The sequence below is a fragment of the Hemitrygon akajei genome, chromosome 1 (assembly GCF_048418815.1).
Source record: "Hemitrygon akajei chromosome 1, sHemAka1.3, whole genome shotgun sequence".
Lineage (NCBI taxonomy): Eukaryota > Metazoa > Chordata > Chondrichthyes > Myliobatiformes > Dasyatidae > Hemitrygon > Hemitrygon akajei.
In genome coordinates, this window is record NC_133124.1 from 114,706,488 (window position 1) to 114,729,885 (window position 23,398).

Sequence of the window (23,398 nt, forward strand, 5' to 3'; positions counted from 1 at the left end):
CTCTATCAACATTACTCATAACACCAAGGTTTCTTGACATCCGGACTTTAAATTTACTTACTGAACATATTGATAAAAGAATAAATCTTAACACTCTTATTGCATTAAAACAATTAGTAAATTAACATTCCTTTAAGTTTCACATTTTTTATAGAGGCAATATAGAGATAAGTAAAATTTAGGTGAATGCAGTTGACGGAATAAATGAACCACAAAAATTGCTGATGGCAAGGGAAATGCTGATAGCAATGTCAGTTTATACTCAAACCTACCATTAGCCTTTTGTGATCTACAATTAAAGGAGGAGTTTGTTCAGATAGGACCTTGACTGCTTTCTCAACATTAATTTGTTGCTGCTGTTCCACAGGAACTCGTTTACTCCTGGTCATTTGCAGAGTAGAAGAATGATCTTGGTAGGGAAAATACAAATAGCAATTTTAGTGGTGCTCAAAATTCTGTAGAATTCTTTTTCATTTTTAAGATCTTCATTAACTTAACTTCTAAAAGCCTTTGCTACATCATTTATAACAATATCCACTCAACCTCACCCCAAAGTAGTGAACGCTGCCAAAGAAGTGGGAGTTAAAGACAAAACACAAAAACTAGCTCAACTCTTCCACACTGTTAGGGACATGCAAAAGGGGAGAAATCAGCAATCAAATGAGGGTAAATTATTTAGAAAAACAACACAAACATTAGCACTCAGTCTAGTTCCATGTTTTTCCTCAAATGATTCCAGATTATGTCAGAAGCTATGTCTAGCATTCTTTAAAGTATGAACTAATGGAAAATCACCAAGGACTTGCATGGCATAAGAAAAATGAACTATCTTCTGAAATGGCAGAGCAAGGCATGAAGAATGCCTGTGCTCTGTGAATAAAAAATGCTGATAGTTATTCTCAACAAGAGCCTAACAAGCACTGAATGCTCCATATTTATTTTTAAATTCAACTCAAAAGGGAATATCCAGAACATGATGTTCTTCATGATCAACACAAGTGCAATGAAAATAAAAGCTCAGATCATAATTCACTGAAAGAGTAACCAAGTAATTTATGAACACAGCACTGAGCGGCTGAAAAATAGTTTTAAATCGTCTTGCTGCCATTAAGGCCAACAAACTTTAATTAGCTAACAGTATATTGGTCAGGGTGGTGACATAGTGCACCAGGTTCAATGTGAGCATTGCCATTTTTTTTTAAACTTACAGCATGTTCTCCACACCTTCTAAACATTGGACTGAGTGAGAGATTTAACATTTAAAGTATTTTTGAAATGTACATTGCTGTTTCATATTTCACAGATTTACAGAATTATCCATGCAATTGCATCTAAGAGGTTAAATTGTCAATATGTTACTAACTGCACATTATTGATTTTCCATGCCTTTAATTTTACCACAAAATCACGTTTGCTTCTGACACTATCATGTTAGCTATAAGAAAAACACGTTTCATTTGCCTTCTCTCCCCCCCCCACTGCTCAAACTATTTAAGAACATAATTATTCCACACAATGCTAAGAAAAAAAAAATGTACTGCAAAAATAACTGCACAACTAGTAGTTTCAAATGTATACAAACCTGCAGAATGATTTGGATTGCCTCCCTTCTTTTGCCTGTGCTCATTTATCTCCAGTTGATTGTTTTTATGACAATTATTATTACCCAGTACATTTTCTTCCATTTCTGTCTCATTGGTAGAAAGCTTTCTCTTCTTGCACGTGCTTTCACTAGCAGACATAAGTGTGTCAGGATACTCTTCAATAAACTTCTCAGTTGAATTAATGTTGCCGCATTCATTACAAAGAGGTTGCTTCGAAGTTTCTAGGGAGATCTCTCTGTTGCAGTCTGTCTTATCTTCACTCAAATCATGTGGTTTATCTTTTCCTTCAATTATATCTTCACTATCTGCATCCTCAGAAGTGTTTTGTGGCAGCCTCTTGCGTTTACATGCAAACAAACCATGGTGCCATCTTCTTCTACGATATTTCCTCTTTGAATGACCTACACAAATAATCTGTTAGTGCGCAAAAGAGTAATAAAGCAGTGCAACCTGTCCATTAGATATTTTTTCATATACAGTTCATTGTCTTTGATGGTCTGTCATTTTGATTTGACTCTTAACAGTTTAATGCAAACTTCACCCACATTGCTTCTTTAACATTTAAAAATAATCAATGCACAAAAGCTACTATGGGCCAGACGGGAAAATATTAGGGAAGGGAACTTTAAATTTAGTTAACCAGGAATATATTGAGAGAGTATGTAGATGTTTGAGATGGGAATTTAAGGTTAGAACCAAATACCACCAGTGAGAAGATGAAATTCAGATGAGCCAGAGGACAGAAGTGGAGAAATGCAAATTATCCAAGGGGCTTGGAATGGGAAGAAATTACCCAAACATTAAGACCTTGAAGGAATGAGAAACCAAGGCTGAGAAATTAAAATTGAGGGGGATAATGAAATTACACATTTGCTTGGTTAAATGCATTTAAATTCATACTATTTTGATGTGGAAATGAAAATATTTATATTGTAAAAGCATCTACAAAATGCAGATTGATATCAGAAATTTCTAAAAACTCTAGCAGCACTCACCTGAAGTTGAAGGTGTGCTTGCAGATACTGGTGATGATAAGGTAATTCTTTGAGAGGAAAGCTCTGGACCTGACTTTTTATCTGTCGTTGAATTCCTTGGTAGCACATGATAAAATGTGGGTGCAAATTTGGAAGAGTAACAGCCTAGAATAATAATATGTTAAGATCTGAAGAACATGATATTCAAAATTCACCTTTTCCCTCTTTAAATCAGGGTTTAACATCTCATGGCATTCAATTAATATTGGTAAATATCTGGGACTATTTTAAATATTACTGCTTCTGATACAGATTATTAGGGGGACATTCCGCAGGAGGAGCCTGTTAGATTTTCATTTTAATATTAAAGAAAATTATTATACCTCTGTTTTTCCACGATTCTTGAATTTCTTCACAGAGTTTTTCAAATTCTTCATCGAGTTCAGATTTGATGATCGCATAGGCAGTGTCTTTCAAAGCACAGGCTCTGTGTCTGATCATACGATCTTAAGAAACAATATATTATTCATTCTTTAGAAGCGTTAATAAACTACATTTGAATTTACACCTACAAAGGGAAAATCAGTAGTCTAATAAAAGCTTCACTGTTAAACAAGTTTATCTGCAATGCAGAAACTTTGTGCTTTTAAAAGCTGCACTCTACATATAACATTGAAGCCCTACAACTACTAGAAAATAGCCAGAAATCGAACTCGTATGTTAGTTGTAGCAATCATCCCTCTGATTAAAACCCATATTCTAGATGGGGTTAGTTTTTCTCCCCATGGTACATTATGGAAAAAAATATATTTGCCAAAATTCATCCTTCACAACGGCCTTTTCAGGAATCAAGATTACAGTTTGGAACACTTTTAGTGGTCAATAGGGGGTGCCCTGGAAGCGTAGCGATGCTGTTACAATGCCGTCAATAAATTCTCCCCATAACAGTGTGGATTTCTTCTGGGTGTTCCAGTGCCCTCCCACGCTCCAAAGCTGTACCATTTAGTAGGTTAATTGATTATAGTAAATTGAGCTGTGATTAGGATAGGATTAAATTAGGTGGGTTGTTGGGCTAAAAAGACCTGTTCTACATCTCTAAAAAAAAATATAGATTTCCTCTTTTGTTCCTCACCAGCAGGATCTCTGTCCGGATTATACTCCAATGCATTACTGCAGATCAACTCTACGTCATGCAGATACTCTTTTGCAGTCATGTATTTGTGCAGATCAATGTTTGACATTACTGTTGAGAGATCCATTGGTTGTTTGATAACTCTGCAGTAATCTGGAACCTGATTTTAAAAAAAAAAGCAGCTTATTTTGTTAGTTGTAAGATATTGGGAAAAAAAATACGTGCAGGCAAAATTTAAGTTGATCGTACCAAAAAGCTGAACAGGAAAATACCACCCGTAGTGCACTATCATAATTCATCTTCATTCCTTTATCATCCAGGAACCCATTCATCTCGGTAATTTCCAAAATTGTAAAAAATGTTAAAAATAAAAAAGTGTTGAACTAGTATGTATAAACTCTCACCAGCAATTATTAGCACTTGCTGCCATAAAACTTAAGGTGAAAGTGGGCTGGAACAAACTGATTTTCAATTTGGTTACCTTTAATTTGGTAGTCTCTCAATATGGCACTAAAACACTTAACTCCAACAATACTTGAATGACAAATTTCACATTATAAATTAGTTACTTATCTGATCAGCCATGCCACACAATCATTTGCTTATGCCATTAGATGGCAGTCATCATTTTCCAAGCTATTTACACTGGAATATTTAAAGTGGTCTTTACAAAGACCCTTCGTTATAGATATGTGAAAGGTGCAAATATAGAAGCATCTCCCAATGAATGCTTGCAATGACCTTACAACTACCTTGCCTTCTACCAACTTCAACAGCTGATTCTTGGTACCTGCACCCCACACGGGATCTGTTATACTCATGTTAGGAGTGGAAAGTGTGCTACTTTAATTTCTCACCTTAAAGTAAAACATTCCATTTGTCTTTGCTATGAAGCAATTTATTTAAGTCCTATGGTCATGATTCACAACAACAAAGCGGAAATTCCAGCTTCAGCCCTCTCACTTCCACTTACCACCTTCCTGTTTCTGACATTATCCTGTCCAACCGAGCTGGATACACACCTATCATCTACCAGTTCATGCTCCACACTTTTTATCCATCATTTATTACCGCTACCTTCCGCTTTTTCTTTGGGCTCCGATGAAGTTCTCAACCTGAATTGCCATTTCACTCCATAGACACGGCCTGACCTGCTGAGTTCCGCTAGCACTTTGTGTTGCCCACAGAGTTTTTAATTTTCTCTCTACATTCACTAACATCCAAGCCTCTCCAGGAGCATCTTCCCATGGTCTAAACTTCTTTCCTTCACCGTTTAAAATCACCACCTCATTTATCTTTTAGTCATATTCAGTTTCCAGGCCTACTTTGTCAACATTTTGCTGATCTCCAGGTTTGATACCAGTTGTGGCGCCCAGTGCAGTTTTACCTTTGGTTTCTATTTTCAGACCTCCTTGGAGATATGAAAGGCACTAGATGAATATTAAAGTTTTAACAGGAAATAAAGCAAAAAAAACCCACTCATTCCTGTATTTCCTCAACATTTCATTAGGAGATCATATGGCATTTTACTCCACTGTAAAATCTAAAACACTCAGGGGGCAACATACTTCACCGAGGTTAATATATACCTCCTCCACATCAACAGGCTTGGTGAATGCTCTAAAACGTTTATCATTTGCCAGTCTGTGCGTCACATCTCGAAGGAAAAGCCTGAGCTCCCGTAAAGTGGCTTCCTCCTCCTCTTCCAGCCGTTTAACTTCCTCCTCTGAGAGACGCTGTGGTTCTGGTGGCGGTGCAATCGGAAGGATTTCCAAAGCCTGAAGAACTAGGGTGATTTTAAACTTCATTAACATTCACCTCACTGCTGGAGGACAACAGAGCAACCATAAACATTTCTAACAATGAAGCTGGAAGATGGGATAGTAATTTAAGAGCACAGAATCAACTAGACTTTTTCCTAAAAGTGGTGATGGAAGATAAATTATATTTTTAGACAAACTACTTTGGCTTTATATGTGGGTAGACAAGATCATATTAAAACATAAGATCCTGAAAAGGAATGATGGGCCTGATGCCAATATATTATCTAGTTGGGAGAGGCAGAATTGCGATCTGGGAGAGTTACTATCACAAACCAAGCATTCAGAACTGACATAAGAAATCTCTTTACACAGGAACATTGCAATTACTGAGTTCTCTACCTCAGAGGGTATGGATATTCAGATCGTGAGAATATTCAAAACTGATCGATGAACGAGTGAACATTAAGGGAATATGGCAATCAATCAGGTGGGGAAGTGTAAGAGGCACATGATCAACCATGACTTTGCTTCTTTGATAGTACAGACTTGAGGGCATAGGCAGTACTCTTCCTTCTGTTAATGTAAAATTCTAGAGCCTACAAATAACTAAAATGCTGGAATGACACATCTATCTGTAGAAAGTTATAGAGTTAACATTTCTAAAACTCAGCATTAATCTAAAATGTTGCTTCCTCACAGATTATGTTTTCAGCAGTTTCTGTTTCCAATTTATGTTGTGAATATGAGTAGTGGATAATTATTATGGTGAATTGTACCTTGGGGCATTTTGCATTCTAGGACAATATTCTTTGCCAAATGAGAACGAGGAATTAGTGGTCCAACAACGGTTAGCTGAAATACTGCATGCCATATAATCCACAAAGCTACAACTCTTAACTTACAGGGCTGAAGACAGGTCGCATTTGGGAATGAACAACAGCAAATCAGTTGAAGTCATTGTAAGTATAAGGGAGTTTATTCTAGAATGTAAAAGGGGAAATTGGAACAGTAATGTGGGTGCTATGAAAAATAACCTTGTCAGGCGGGGTGATGTGAAAAGGGATATTAGAAAAGATAGCCTGGATGTCCATAGAAGTTTTATATTAGCAGGACTGCAAGCCTACCAAAGTGAATTAAGTTTGAAATGATTATGGGTAGCAAGTAACTGATTCTGGAAACTGGAGGAAGTGACTGAAGATACATGGAAGATTATTATCTGCTTAAAATTCAACTAAATCAATGGCTTAAAATCCCTATGTGGCAATTTCAAGATTACTTCTAACTTACTAGCTCTCCTCTTGGATGATGGGGACTTTGCAGCCTGCTTCAGTATCAGATCTTCAAAAAACTTTTTTCTTTCCTCATAGTTTGGAAGTGGAACATTAAAAATTTCCCCAGAATGGTGAGCAAACAATTCTTTTACCTGAAAAGATAAAAAGGAATTAGAAATAATTAAAAGTAAAAATCTTTGATCATGTTTTAAATGGATAAAACAGGAAGCTGAAGAAATAACAGGGCCTTTTTTTTTTTTTAAAAGATACAATATGGAACAGGCCCTTCCAGCCTAGCATGCTAAGCTACCCAGCGAATGTAAGGAAAGAGTTAATTGGGATAACCGCTTGGTACATGCCGAAAGGAAATTGTAGTTGAAGACAAAATGGTGTCATCTTGGAATATGGTGACAGCCTGGAGATTCTGGAGGTGTGCACAACCGTACATCCCTGAGATTTGATAATGAGGTCTTCTTCCTGTCAGACCTTTCCTAAATTATGTGCCTGTGCTGAAGGTTGTAAGAGACGGTGGTGGTGGGGGGGGGGGGGGGGGTGGTGGAGGTGAGAAGAGTTAGGAGTACATCAAGTCAGAGATGTGTGAGAAAGGTTGTCTGAACTGTGGGTCTCCTTCAGCATTGTATAGATCTGCTTATTAAGTATTATTTACTGTACTACTACATCAATAATCATTTGTTTCTCTTTCTGTATTGCTTTGGTGCTAGTTCCAATAAAGTGGTTCCTTGTGGCTTTTGAACACGTGTACAGTGCCTCCCTTTGTTTGCAAATGCATATACAAATTCCCCAAGCTGAACCAGAAAAGAACAATTTAAAAAATAAATTTCAATATAGCAACCTACCTATTTAACACTAGCCTAATGACGGGACAATTTAGAGACAGGTGTGTAAAAAGGGCCTGAAGAATTATTGGAAACCCAAGTTACCCCAATCACAAACTGTTCCATCTGCTACCATCTGGGAAACAGTACCGCAGCATAAAAGCCAGGACCAACAGGCTCCAGGACAGCTTCTTCCACCAGGCCATCAGACTGATTAATTCACGCTGATACAATTGTATTTTTATGCTACATTGACTGTCCTGTTGAACATACTATTTACAAATTACTATAAATTGAACATTTAGACAGATACATGAAGATTTTTACTCCTCATGTATGTGAAGGGTGTAAGTAATAAAGTCAACTTAATTCACCGATATGTCTTTAGACCGTGGGAGGAAATCCATGCAGTCATGGGGAGAACGTGCAAGCTAATCTTAAAGAGTAATTATTTATTAACACCTCCTACATATAACAATTTAATCACAACTTTTTTATCTTGTCTTTACAAATTGTGCTGAGTAATTCTACTCAAAACATTGCTAGGAAACTCAAGGCAAAGTAGAAAGCAATCATCATGAAATTATTCTACGAGTGCATCTGTTCAAAGGCCAAGGATAGTTGGAATACTGTTTAATTGTCAGTAAGTTTCATTTCTTCGAGGAGAAACTGGATAACTAGAGATGAAAGTTGAAGCCCCGTTCCAAAACAAATCAATCAACAGTGGATTCCAGTTAATTGGGGCAGCCGCTTATTTAGGACAAAGCTTAAAGAACAAAAACAAATCTAGAAAATAGCCAGGATTTTCTTCCTTTACTGGGGACACTATAGTCGCTTAATTGGGGCAGAAGATCGTTGCCGAACAGTTTCTAACTAGTATCAGATGTGTGCACCTGTATGGCTGTTAAATACTGGACCATGCTTAGAGTGAAAAGTTGTCAGTTGCACGTGCTCGTGTTCAAAAAGCAGTGATTTTTTGCCACTGACAGCTGGTGAGAAATAAGCAGCAAGATGATTCAGAACTGTTTCACTCAGAGGCTTCAACCAGTCAGACTTGTAGATGCCAGAAACAAGCAGGAGTGAAAATAAAAACGACTGCCACTTCAAGTTAGAAACTACAAAGAATTAAGGTCTGTTACAATGAAAATGAAGATTTGAAGGATGCAACTGTCGACAGTATTGCACAAAGTCAGTCCTTCATGTACACTAGGTGTAATGATTTTGCGCATTTACGGTCAAAAGAACACAGCAGTATACATTGAATTCCTCCACTGATAACTATGAGGAACTTGTACAGTTTTATAGTACTGTTGTAGTATTGATAATGTTCTAATTTGTTCTGAATTTCATTTAATTACATAATTTGTTACTCACCTCAACAGTAATTTGTCTTTTTTATATACATTTTTAAACTATTTCCATGAAACTTCAGCTAATTGGGCCAAAATGTAGTGGTTCTAATGTGCCCCAATTGATAGGAATCCACTGTACATCAAACTAGCAATTAAACCATGAAAAGTGAATAGGATTTACATAAAATGAAAACTTACCTCTTCCGCCAGCTCATTATGTGGAACATCACATGTTGCCAGTAGCAGGATTGGGGTAAATGAGGGTATATCTTGAAGTAATGAAATGAACGTAGCTTTTAAGGTGTCTCCAACCGATTCCCACCATTGATCAATGTGAGGGATATATAATATACTTGGGGCTGTCTTTCGAGCTTCTCGGAACAACTACATGGATCAAGATAATTGTGTAAAATTAAAGTGCTATCCTAGATCCAAAATTAAGTTAGTAGCAAGACAAACTGACATCTACTCACAACCAATCAGAATCTGACATCCCAACTGTACATCCAATCAGATGCCAGGATTCTATCAACAGTTCCATATTTGGATTATTATGGTATAAACACATTACTGGAGTTTTACTTTATAAATTGAATATCCAGGACAAGATTCCACTTATTGAATCTAACCTGATGTTATTTCTGTTGAGGTTTGCCATCCACAACAGCTTTGCTGAATAGAGAGAAAACTAACTTGGCCTTTTTTATTCATATTTCTAGAACATTTAAAAAAAAGCAGGACAAGACCATCCTTAATCAACTATTAAAAAGTTCCTGATCAGCATTCAAGCACAATAAACCAGTCAGCAGCAATTTTCAGAATAAACCAGTCAGTAGCAAATTTTTTTGTTTTTGAGAAACAGACATTGAGAGATTTAAATTTAAAGCTCTGATAGATCCCTTAAGGGGGGCGGTGGAGAACATCACGATATTAAACATGATTGGCAGCTCTGGAATGCAAATACGAAACGTGTCTACAACCAGACATCAGCTAAGCCTGCAATTTGTCCTGGTGTTTTGAGGGCATATAATATCAGACGCTGCACTAATTCCACAGCTAGAGTAGAAGAGGCCAGCCAAAACTAAGGCTAATTGAACATGTAGTTTCTCTGCACAAAAATTACAATGAATATTTGGGGATGAGGTACATTCAATGTGACATTTATGTGATGTGGAGATTTGTTCTTATGTGGGGATTGGAAAGCACCCATCTTTCATTTTTTTTTAAAATATTACACTGCAGGGAAGGTAAGTGAAGCAGATGCATCAACTGCAATTCATATCTGGATACAAGTTGGGTCTCAAAAGCACAATTTCAGACAAATTCTTCAACTCCTCTCATTTCCTTCCCTCAACCCTCCCAAATTGAAGTAAACCAAAACAAATTACAATTTAAATGTTTAGACAAGACAAACAAAAGGATGGAGACACGCACTTCAGAATATTTAACTTCACTTATTTCTGTGATATTTAAATAACCTTCATATAATTTATTTGCTTTCAGGATCATTCAGCATATAACTGGCAAAAATATTGTTCGTTTTCATAGCAAGCTAGATCCTTGCAATGAACTGTGTGGCAGAGTAAAACTGGTGGATGTGAATGCTGGAAGTTGTGTAAAGATTTTCAATTAAGATCGATCAATAATAGTTATCCCTAAAAAAAACCCCACAATGGGAAAACATCCGATGGCAGATCAATTGACAAGTAAAAAAACAGGTTGGTTGCCTGCAAGAGTGACATTATAAACTTATTTCAAAAAAATACTAATTTATTATCACTTCATTGGAAGCATATAATCAAACCAAGATGTCTAATTTGATCAATTCAAGGCGTTTCCACCAAAATACATTTCCAGATCATAAACTACACACAGTCTTACCATTGCACAGGTTTCTTCCGGTGATGTGGTACTAATGCCATACAACACTGGAAGATCTAGTGTATGCACAGCATATTTTTCCAATCTGTGAAGCAGGGCAGGAGCAAGATGAGAACTCTGACCTGAACCTTGCAGCCCAGCCAGCAGCAGTCTTGGTCTGTACGAGGTTGGTTGATGATAGGCACACCTAATGAAAAGCCAGGTATTCATAATTTTCCCCCAAAAAGCAGCAGTAAACATATGCTTAAGGTACTTATAGCAATACTTTAGCAAGAAAACACTTTTCTTTGTAATTTAAAAAAGCCTGCATTTTTCTTTTAAATGTTAGTAAGAAATGTAAGGATAATGCAAAACACAGAAGTAATAGCAATACTGATGCAGGATCTTATGTTAACATTTTCTCAGAGCACTGCTAACTAATGAGGAGCAAGTCCAAAAACCACAGTACTCCATTCTTATGTAATTAAAAATTTAAATGAACTTATGTTTGTCACATTAGTTACATACTGTGCTGCTGCAAAAGCCTTATTTTCACGGCATCTATATACTATGCATATATGCCTACAACGACAATAATCTTGAGTGTCTTGGATTACAAAGACAATTTGACATTTTACTGAGGCATTTTAAGTATGTAATATTAACAGTATAATTATCTGGTAAAGTGGGATACAAAAGGAGGGTATTGTCAAATACTTCTTCCATCCTTTTCTTAAAAACTATCCATAAAAAAAAAAACTTTCATCTACAGTTACATCCTCCTGATGCAGCATCTTCATTGAATGATACAATTGTAGTATGACAGAAGCACTTTGCTTGCTAAAACAAAAAAAATGAACTACAGAATACATTCAAGTTACTGAGATGTTATAAAGCGCTTCATAAAAAATGAATTACTTTTAGCTGAGGGGTGATGGGATAGAAGTACACACAATTATGAAAGACTAAGATAAGGTAGATAGTCAAAAGCTTCTAACAAGATAGGGGCATCAAAAATGAGGGGGCACAAGTTTAAAATGAGAGGAAAGAGTTTAAGGGGATCTGAGGAAAAAGCTTATATACACACACACACACACACTCCTGCAGCACTCCATCCTTGCCATCCCAAAATCCTTTTCTCCCAACATATCTATAAACTCATTCCCTTACACATCAACAAATACAGTATCTTGCAAAGGTCTTAGGCACCAAAGCTACATGCGCCCAAGACCTTTGCATAGTACTGTACCCAAGCAAAAAGTGTTTAACACTGCTTCTGAAAGAGGATTTCTGACAAAATACTGTACTGAGCTCTGAAATGATAAAAATAGACATGAAAATTTATACTGAAAATGTCCACAAAAAGCACACTTGCATGCTTCATTTAAAACAAAATGCAAAAATCCAAAGTTTACCATTAAAACATCATTACAGCTTTAAATGGGGAAGCTACTACTTGTACGTGTCTCACTTTCTAATACCTAAAAATTACTAGTAGGGAAGGGTAGCCTCCTCCAATGATAACAATTTGAACCAACTCCAGGTGGATTTCCCAATTTGGAATTAGATATTGTACCCGGGAAATTCCAAAAACCCATTTTGAAACATCTATTATTTGCACATTGAACTCCTATAAGCATACAGATCTTCTATGGAATAAAGAAAATGTTCCTACCTGCTATAACTGAGGAAAGATCCACTATGTTCCTGCTCACATATTTGATGTGCTCCATTTTCAAAAACAGATGGACCTTCATCATCACTGTAAATACCATCATTAAGTATATGGCTTATTCCATCTGTTTAAGGAGAATAAAAACAATTACATTCAGTGGAATTCTGCCCTGCAATGGTTGTAAGAACTGAAATTGTACATGAGACAGCAAACACTGTCAAGAAATTTTGAATTTAGAGCTCCAAGTGAAAATTAAGATTTAACAGATAATTAGATTATCCTCAGAACCGGTAACATGAAACACATCATTACTGTAGAAACACATCTCTTAGCACTTCACCACTTCATTAGGTAAAATTTGATTTTGAACATTGGGTCAGAAAACCAAAAACTTAGCAAAAGAGAAAGGTGGATGTGAAAGAAAAGAACTCCAAATTTTGCGGTTAAGAAGTCAAATTCAAAGGTGTCAACAGTGAAACAAAAGAAAGTAGAGATATACAAGAAGCCAGCAAATTCCTCACTTCAGCAAAAAAAAAGTAGTAATTCTTGATTCCTAAAAGATAACTTCAAATTACTGATTGAAACCATGGAACAGTTTGTTTCTGGGAGAAAACAAACGGAGAAGGGTCTGCAGAATCCTAGCTTCTCCCCAACACAGATAATTACAGAGAAGAGTACTTTGACATTCTGGACCTCAGTCGAACTGGGATTAAAGAGATCAACTAAAACTACCTACACAGAACTACGGTCAAGCCATATGAACTTGAATTACTACAGACCCAGAGCTAAAATGATGCAGGAAGACAACCCTGAAGCTAAGCCAAGGGCAAATCGTAGGAGATGAGAGTGCACAATTCCAAAAGTTCCTCTGCAATACTTCAGATCAGAGAACTTGCTGTCAGGTGCCAAAAATGCAGAACGTAATGATTAAAAACAATACTGGGTAATATTGGCAACCTTAGTGGTGTCAGGTCTGTTATCTTTTTGGATTTATTTAATGAATGTTTAAACGCATGATTAACACATTTAAAACAAATCAGTTTACTTCAGTCAGAACTCCATAATTCAATTCTCTCCAATAGGAGACGATATGGAACATACAAAGCAATGAAACAATGAGGGGAACAACAAGTAGTTGAAGGTGACCTAGAAAAGTTAAGGAAGGCTGAAAGAAATACAAGGATATGATTCTACAGAAAATGGGAGTTTTTGGTACATGAGCATCAGTATAGATCAATTATTTATGCATTGTATATTGCACATTTTTAATTCTTACCATTCTCTTTAAAGTCTTGTTCTGCATGTGGGAAAATCTTTTTCAACACATCTAGAATTCTACAAAAAGTGTTCTCCAGGAGTGGCCTGACAACAAACGCTAATGTCCTTGCAGGAGAACCCATCACCCGCTGAGAGGCGGGGGTGATGTTTTGCATGGCCTTCACAAAATCTCGCGCTGTGATGCTAATGGAAGATACATCTAGGAGCAATTTCTCAGTGGTGACGTAAATCTGGGGGTACCGACGACGCAAGGCACACAATGCTGCCTCAGCACAGACAGATTTAATATCAGCACCACAATAACCTGCAACAGAGAACAAATTAGTTAATACTTTGAGGCATCATAATTTAAATAGGCACACTTCCCCAAAAAAAATGCTCACCTACACACTTCTCCGCTAGTTCCTGGAGAAATGCATCTGATGGTTTTGGGTTCCAGTCCCTGGTATGGATTTTCAAAATCTCTTTTCGGGCCTTTGGGCAAATTGGAAGACACAGTTTAAACAAAAATGAATACATTCAAGTACTGGTGAAAATTTCTCACTTTTTCCCAAATAAATGAAACTTGATGATATGCTTCAACAAATAGCAAGTTTTTATTTTCTGCAAGATTAATATGGTATTTCCGATCTTGTACTCTGGATTACAGTAGGTTAAGAAAAACAGGAACTTTACAACATGAACAAAGCTGCAATAAGTTATAGTTGTAATGTACAGCGACATTTGAGGCTGAACATAAATTATATCCTTGCAATGTTTTCATTTCTTGCCCGTTAACTACCACCTCCAATGATCAGTTTCTTATTAGAGAACATGCAAAACAAAACTTCATTTTACCCCAAGCAAACAGAATCAGGATCCCAATGAAATGCTGTTCCAAGGTGAAGTATGGAATGCACAGATTAACTACCGTCATCAGCTGTAACAGCAAACCAGCCAAAGAACACCATTAATCAAGGTCTATGGATTGGGCCAGCACCGGGATTCTACATTAGGTGCCAAATGGCACAAATTACAGAACACCTTACAGAATAATCAGATCAAACATAATCCCTTCCTTTTAGAAACAAGAAAGGAACTACTTCAAATTATGCATTATTCAAGACAACTTACATCTTTGTCTGGGAGGCCAAAGAGAAATTCCCTATCAAATCGTCCAGGTCTTCTTAAGGCAGGATCAATGGAATCCAGTCTGTTCGTTGCCCCAATCACCACAATCTCACCTCTGCTATCCAGACCATCCATCAATGCCAGCAAGGTAGAAACTATGGAACTGGAGAAAAGCTTATTAAAATATCACATACCAGTCCAACTAAAGTTATAAACATGTGACAACTGAAGCCCAGACTTGCACTTGGAAGTTCATTTGAAGTTTAAAAGTTAAAAATCATAAAAATTGCAGGATTATTTTTCCCACTGAAGACCCAAGAATAAGTGTGCCCAACTAAAAAATACCTTAAATTATTTTCAAAATGGACAGTGTGCATCTCACAACACTCCACATTTTTTTCATAAAGATGAGGCTCACTCTCTCAACCACAAGAAAATTGATGCATCAAAAACAGGAAGATAACATCTCCAACAAACTCTCCTGAAAAAATTATCATCAAGTGAACAAACGAGTACTGGAACAGGCCATTTGCCTCCTTGATCCAGCTCTTCTGTTCAATCTTAGCTATTCTTCTATCACTACTCCACCTTCCTACTCTATCCTCATGTTAAGTATTGCCCCAAGTCTTCTACAGCCCTGCATATATTATACCAAAAAACCAGAAATCAAGGTTTTTGGACCATTCTCCTGCTGCATCACCTACATTAATTCCATCTGTTCGGTAAACATGAGAAGACTCATCTCTAAAACACGTAACATAGGTAAGATTTATCAGATCCCCATACAAACAATTACACCTTTTTTATAATTCTTCATACACTTACCTATGTATCTGATCCTGTCTGCTAGAACGAACAGGAGCCAAGCCATCTATCTCATCGAAGAAAATAATTGAAGGGCGCATAAGATAGGCCTGCAAAAAAAAGTTGGTTGGAATGTTCTCAACACTTGCAAATAAAAATGAGATTCTAGCTCAGCTGTTTTTACTTGACATTTTTTTTAACAAAACCAAAAGAATGCCAACAATTGCAAAAGTGTTGGAAATGGGAATTTTCATTTCCAGACCTAACATTCTGGATGTGCAAACAACACACACAAAATGCTGGTGGAACACAGATGTGAATAGTTTTTAATTAGCCAATGGAAGTATATATTTTGCTTGGTACAAAAAAAATAAGGGATTTAGCCACAGTGATATTTCAGATAAAATCTTACTATAGGAAATGTGAAGGAATAAATTTGGGAGCTAAAGTAGAGAATGATAATGCTCACGTACTCAACTACTGTGTTGAAAGATATAATGTTAAATTATACAATCCCTAAAAGTGAGTGCAGGCAAACAAGATCATAAAAGGTGAACCAGTATTTTATTTATGTTTGAACACAAGACTCTACAGTGCAATAATTATGCACTTATTCACCTACAAGATTTGCCTCACTGGCAAGAACCAATAACCCATTTCTAATTGATCTCAAACTATAAAGAGGCATTGTTGTAGGTTATTTGTCACAAAATTGTCTGCTTTGATGAATATGAATGAATTATATGAGCTTTCATGGATATCTGGGAGTTTCATGGCTATCAATATTTAACTTTTTAGAATTACATGTCCAGTAGTATTACAACATAAATAAAAGGCCATTCACCACTGTGTCTGTGCTGCATTCAACAATAGCTGATGTTTTACTCAACATCACAGTCCTGTTTCATTCCCTTACTTTCCAAAAGCCTAGTGGTATTAGACTTGTCACCAATCCACCACAGCCCTCTTCTGTGCACCATTCTATAGACTGATTCCTCCTCTCAGTGAAGTAAATTCTCACATCTTGAACGACCAACCCCACTTATTTTAAAGTTGAGATCCATCCCTCAACACCCTAATTTTTAGCCATTAAAGATATTAGGCAAGGGTTACGATTGAGTGAACTGGAAATAGGCAAGGCACCATACTCAGCTTTCAGGATGACAGATGACAACACCTATTTAAAACATAAGGTCCAATACCACAAACATGAGAAAATCTGCAAATGCTGGAAATGCAAAGCAATACACACTCAAAATGCTGGGGGAACTCAGCAAGCTAGACAGCATCTATGGAAGATACTAATACTAGTTCACAACACATCCTTAATGCAAAACTTGCACTTCTGCACCAAGGGGCTATTTGCATCTGCATTGGACAAGTGTCATCATTCATACACATTACTTTAAAGGTAAGTAGTGTAAGCAGTCTCCTTGTTCACTGTTTGAAGAGGTAGTTAGCAGCTCAAAGAAATTAGGCATTTACCTTTTGTACAGTTTATTTGAAAGTTCTAATTACCTGATCAAAAAGTAATCGAAGTTGTCGTTCAGATTCCCCTACCCACTTACTGAGGCAGTCTGCACCCTTTCGCATGAAGAAGGATACTTGCCGGTCTCCCTGACTGCACTCATTAGCCAAGGCTCTGGCAACAAGGGTTTTCCCTGTCCCAGGAGGACCATAGAATAAGCAGCCTCTAAAAGGAGAAGCAGAGTACTTTTACTTTTTGTGAAGGAAAATATTTCAAAGCATCCATCAGTTCTGTTCTGGTACATTCAATCCTACTTACTGCTCCTGTTAGCAGTAAATAAAATATGACTCAAGCTAACCACACAGACCATTGGAAAGAGGCTATGAAAAACTTTAAAAAACCACAGATATTTTTGAAAATTTTGTGTGACTATTTCACTGGCTATTCACGATATCCATACATACCTTTATACCCAAATATTCATTCATTAATTTAATGTATAATTCTGACCAAAAACACAAAACATAATCCAAAACAGACCGAAAAGAAACAAACCAAAAGTTATTTAATTATTTACTTCTACCTCACTAACAAAACCAGTACTTGTATAATAAACTTGAGCTATCCAAAATGGACCCATCAAAATTCTTATACCTACAAGAAACACGTCATTCAGCCCAGTCTGCACCAGCTCCCAAGGAAACAAACCTATCCAAAACCTATTACTCCTTTTCTCATTTGCAGCTCCCTCTTTTATTCTATCTCACATATGTCATGACTATTTTTCACTTCTTTTTGCCATTTACCTATGTAAGAGGTAATTGACAATTGTGAATTAACAACCTTTGGAAAGTGGGTAGAAATGCAGAACAGTTGGAGAAAACCCAATCACAGAGGTAACTCCACACAACACCCAAGGTCGGGATAAAACCAGGTTTGAGGCAGCAACAGTAACTGCTAGGATACCATGTAACCCACTAAGTCCATTCACCTACTGCCACAGTCTTGACTGACCTACACTGGCAACCCGACCTTAATTACACCAAACTATAAACTCCTCCATGGCCAACAACTCATTGGCTCTCCAATTCAACGATCCTAGGAAATGTCTCAGTTCTCTCAATTCTCACATTTTGCACATCTGAATTTGTTATTTTGTTGGCAGCTGTATCTTCACTCTAACCTCTAAGCACTGGAACTCCTGTAAACTTCTCACACCTTTGTCCTTTAAAAGGGTGATTATAAAAATGCATTGTCAGAATTTGGATATCTATTTGAGTCATAGTCATAGAAAAGTACAGCACAGACACAAGCCCTTTGGGCCATCTAGTCCGAACTGAACCATTTAAACTGCCTACTCCCTTCAACCTGTATCCCGCCTATAGCCCTCCATACTCCTACCATCCATGTACTGTACCTATGCAAACTTCATTTAAATGTTGAAAATCGAGCTTGCATACACCACTTGCGCAGGCAGCTCGTTCCACACTCACAACCCCATGAAGTTTCCCCTTTCACTCTTAATCTCTAGCTGTAGTCCCACCCACCCCAGTGGAAAAAGCCTGCTTCCCTTAATCCCATCTATATTTTGTATACCTCTATCAAATTTCCTCTTAATCTTCTACGTTCTAAGGACTAAGTTCCTAACCTATTCAATCTTTCCTTATAACTCAAGTCCTCCAATCTGGGCAACATCCTTGTAAATGTTCTCTGTACTCTGTACTCTTTGAACTTATTTATATCTTTCCACAACTTTACCTGCAACATAAAAATTGAGAGTAATTTTATACATTCACTAGTGGACTATTTCATTTGCAAAAAAGCAAATTAAAGAGATCAGCCTCAGTAGCTATAAAATTTGTATAAATTCTTGGAAACTCAAAGAATGTAAATACAAGATCAAGTTAAGATTATTTTAGATGTTAAAAATACAAGAAATCCAGATGTGGAGTTTACAGATTAGCAGGGGGCAACAAGAGCAGCAAAATCTCAGAAAAGATATCTTTTAAAAAAAAAATCATATTTAAAAATTCTTAGTATTCTTCAATCTGTTGTGGAACAACAGCAGAAGGTAAGCACCATTTAGATCGGTTAATGAAGTGACCTTCCTGTACCTTGGCGGCTGAATCTTAAACCTCTCGAAGACTTCAGGGTAAAGCAGTGGAAAAACCACCATCTCCTTTAGTGCAGCAATATGACTTGTAAGTCCACCCACACTACTAAAACGAACCTAAAGGGGGGGAAAAAAATTAAAGTTGTACGTGGTTCTAAGTTTATATCTACCAGCATTTGCCCTTAATTTAAAAAAATTGGCATTACTGAGAAGCCACGGTTCATTCTTGTGAATCTATCTTGTGAATGAGGGAGTTCCAGAACCATTTGTATTCTTTGATGGACTTCGACATGCTACTATGGGTTTGGGATCATATACAAACTGAAATAAACATACATTTATTGCCCAAATTCAGCCTTTTAGACTGAATTTAAATTCCTAATTGAAATGGCAGAATCCAGGACACTTCTAAATTATTAGTTCAGGCCTGTAGTGAACTACGCTGCGTTACTGAGATTTACACGTCTTAAATCAAACTGTATTGAGGGACGCACATCTACTAAGACCTAGGAGAAGAATTAGGCCAATCAGCCCATCCAGTCTGCACCACCACTTCATCATGGGTGGTCCATTTACTTCTCAAACACATTCTCATGCCTTCTCCCAACAACTTTCACGCCTTGACTAATCAAGAAATATCAATCTCCACCTTAAATGCAACCAGTGATCTGGCCCCCACAGCCACAATTTTTTGTTCGAAATGGACATCCATCTTTCTGTGGCTGTGCCTCTGGTCCTAGACTCTTCACATTCACTCTACCTATGCCTTTCAACGTTCAATAGGTTTCAGAGATTCCCCCCCCTCATTCTTCTAAATTCCAGTGGGTAGTGATCTTTCTCATGGTGTAGAGTTCTGTACCAAAGCTTAGATACATTTACAAGTATGAAGAAATGTGAGTATATATTTGCATAATTATTTTTAATGCTTATTGTTTGATTTAAAGTATGAAGTGGCTTAGTAGATCAAAATCATTGTGTTTAAGAAAACTATAAACAGAAGTGACAGAAGGGCCTTTTAATCTATTCAGTGTCAGAAAGACAAATTTTCCTTCCCTAAAGAAGGTGCGCCACTCAGGCACAATCAATTCAGATTCAGCCAATCCCAAATATTGGAGGTCAATATACTTATTTAACTGCCCTATCAATTTCCACAGCAACTTTAAGGGATCTGTGGACTTAACCCCACGATTCTACTGTTCATCCACACCACTAAGAACCTTGCCATTCACTTTGTACTCTACCTTTAGTTCAATATTCCAAGTGCATCACTTCACACTTATCTGAAATTAACTCCATCTGCCACTAGAAACTTAGGCCAAGGTTCAACCACCTTAAGTCTCTCCAATATAAGCTACACTGGTTATTCTTGTTGCTTCAATGCAAAAAGAAAACCAGAAAATCACAATGGATTAACTACAATTGCCATAGTGATATATATAAAATGTCAAATTTCATTACATTGTCAAGTTAAATGCTTTAAGTTTTTAAAAAGTTGAAAAATATTACACATATTACATGTCCAAACCCCCTTAACTTACAGAAGTGTCAATTTGCATTGGATCTACGTCTGCCAGGCTTGCACCTATTTTCATCCGATCTTTGTGAATCCCTTTCACATCATCTTTCCTAAGATTCAGTGGGAGACATCTAGAAATATACAACAGAGAGATTGTAAATAGAAGCTCGAGTTCCCAATTTATACAGAGGTTATCTTAAAATGGCAAATGACTAAAACAACATTCAATCTACCACGATAACATTGCAAGATTTTAGAAGCTTATCCCAAAGCATTCAAATCCCCTTTTCTCCTTTACTCAGCACATATGATTTTTTTTTTATTAGTTAAGTGACAAAAATAGAATCTTCCTTCTACTTTTGATTTTCTAAGAAATACCTGATATGTATAAAATCTTTAGGTTAGACAGCAACTTCAGAAAATAGTTAACATTTCAGGAAAATTATCTTTGTTAAGACTTCAGGGAATTCAGAACACTTCTCACTCCATATGTCTGATGTGCTGAGTGTTTCACTATTTTATGGTGCATCTTTATGCTGCACCTTCTCAACTTCATTTTCAAACAATTATTTTCTCCTCATGGCTAAACATCACCTCTCCTCTGTTCTCTCTACTCTTCCTTAGCCTATAATTTAAGCATAGGCAGCTGTGATCATCTCTACTCATAACATACCAATCCACAACTTGTAACCCACACAACAAATATTCCTAAACAATTCAGAGCTACGAGTAACATTAACCCCTTCAGTTCAGTGACAAGTACTCCAAATCCACACTCACACACCTCTCAGATTACCTTCTTTTAACCAATAGTTTTCATTTAAAGCGATAAACCTTTATTTTAAAATGGTTTCCTTTGCTATATATGTTGCTCTCTCAGCATTATCATCTATTCTTTACTGTGAACAGTAAGTAAGATTTATATTCAAAAACAATATCCTACAGTTATGATGTAAACCTCTTTAAAATATTGCAAATTACATCATAAAGCTATTGTTCTAATTACTTCCAATATTAGCCAAAGACATTCTAACACAAAGCATAACATAACAAAGCATGGCAATCTCGTTGCCCTGAGCAATGACATAAAGTTCTATTCTATATTCTATCTATCCTATTTAATTAAAATGCATATGAATCAGAATCTGATTTAATACCACTGGGACATTTCATGAAATTGTTGCATATTGCAATACCTAAAAACTGTAAATAATAAAAGCATATTACACTATATATATATATATATATATATACACACACACACACACACACACACACACACACACACACACATATATATATATACACATATATAAATTACAGAAGTAGTGCAAGAGGACAAGGAAAACAAAACAAAAAGTGTTTATGGGTTGATTGCCATCAGATTTCTGAATGGACAGAGGGGAAGAAGCTGTTCCTGAAGCATTGAGTGTCTTCAGGTTCATGTACGCCCTCCCTTCATTGATGGCAGCCATAAGAGAGTATGTCCTGGGCGAATGGGGACCTTACTGATGGATGCCACCTATTTGAAGCATCATCTTTTGAAGGTGTCCTGGGTGCTGGAGAAGCTGGTGACGATGATGGAGCTGGATGAGTTTACAACTTTCTGTAGCTTTTTCCGATCCTGTGCAGTGCCCCCGCCCTCCAGCAGACACTGATACAACCAGTTAGAATGCTCTCCACTGTGTGTCTTTGATGACATCCCAAGTCTCCTCAAACTCCTACTGAGATATAGCCACTGGTGTGCTTTCTTTGTAATTGTATCAGTTATGCTGGACCCAGGATAGATCTTCAGAGACATTGACACCCAGGAACTTGAAACTGCCCACCCTTTTCACTTCTGATCCCTCGATGAGGACTTCTGTGTGTTCCCTTGACTTCCCCTTCCTGAAGTTCACAATCAATTCCTTGATCTTCCCGACGTGTTGTAAAATGTTTTGCAGCAGTACATTGCAATAATATTAAAACTATAAATTACAGTAAGATGTACAGTGGCATTCAGTTAATTGAAACACATTGAGACCAGTACATTTTGGACCAATTAAGCAGCTGCCCAATTATCTGAAGTTCCATGGAAATGGTTTAAGTATAAAAGTATACTTTTCTTTTTAAAAAAGTGTAGTTCCTTTCTCCACACCCAACGACAAATCCAATTTTAAAAAATCTCCACGTTATGCAACTTAATGCCTTGAGATTTTATAATTACACTGAATATTATTTCACACACTTGCAAACAACATACCTCAAAAGCGCCCTGTTCCTTCTGTTGCTTCTTCTTCTCTCAAAGTGCTCCACTTCCTCGTCAGAAGATGAAGTGGAGGAGGTCGAATCACTGCTGTGTAATGCATGCCTTTGCCTTCAAGTAGTGAAAAAAAAACCTCTTGTTAGCTTGGAAGCTTCACACCTAACAAGGTGTTTTTCAGCAGCCCACCACAGCTACTCAAATGACTTCCCCAAAGTCACTGAGGTCAAAAAGTAGCTGGCACATGGGAATGCTCCCATCTGCAGGGCTCCCTCAAAGTCACATCATCCTGTTAAAAGTACACTGCACTCTTTCTTACAGATGAGGGAATACATGCTTTCCTTCACCGTAAGGAGTGCAGCAAGGTGAAGGTTCACAACCACCGTCACGAAAGTAATGA

The 23,398-nt window shown here is 37.0% G+C and overlaps 1 protein-coding gene across 3 annotated transcripts in view; it reads right to left on the reverse strand.

Moving 5' to 3' along the window:
- LOC140730194 (ATPase family AAA domain-containing protein 2-like) overlaps nt 1-23,398 on the reverse strand; it is a 48,307-nt gene that overhangs the window by 2,005 nt on the left and 22,904 nt on the right. For 2 of the 3 annotated variants that reach the window (XM_073050365.1, XM_073050356.1), the window contains exons 10-27: nt 22,999-23,112; nt 20,779-20,887; nt 19,242-19,357; nt 17,178-17,352; nt 15,681-15,769; nt 14,859-15,018; nt 14,129-14,219; nt 13,744-14,049; nt 12,468-12,591; nt 10,814-11,000; nt 9,131-9,316; nt 6,761-6,896; nt 5,300-5,496; nt 3,711-3,870; nt 2,962-3,084; nt 2,600-2,743; nt 1,583-2,005; nt 273-409 (exon numbers count right to left, since the gene is read on the reverse strand). In XM_073050365.1, the coding sequence (XP_072906466.1) occupies nt 273-409; nt 1,583-2,005; nt 2,600-2,743; nt 2,962-3,084; nt 3,711-3,870; nt 5,300-5,496; nt 6,761-6,896; nt 9,131-9,316; nt 10,814-11,000; nt 12,468-12,591; nt 13,744-14,049; nt 14,129-14,219; nt 14,859-15,018; nt 15,681-15,769; nt 17,178-17,352; nt 19,242-19,357; nt 20,779-20,887; nt 22,999-23,112 (2,977 nt within the window). Of the gene's footprint in view, nt 1-272; nt 410-1,582; nt 2,019-2,599; nt 2,744-2,961; nt 3,085-3,710; nt 3,871-5,299; nt 5,497-6,760; nt 6,897-9,130; nt 9,317-10,813; nt 11,001-12,467; nt 12,592-13,743; nt 14,050-14,128; nt 14,220-14,858; nt 15,019-15,680; nt 15,770-17,177; nt 17,353-19,241; nt 19,358-20,778; nt 20,888-22,998; nt 23,113-23,398 lie in introns of those variants that run through there. The other variant, XM_073050369.1, reaches the window with a different exon arrangement.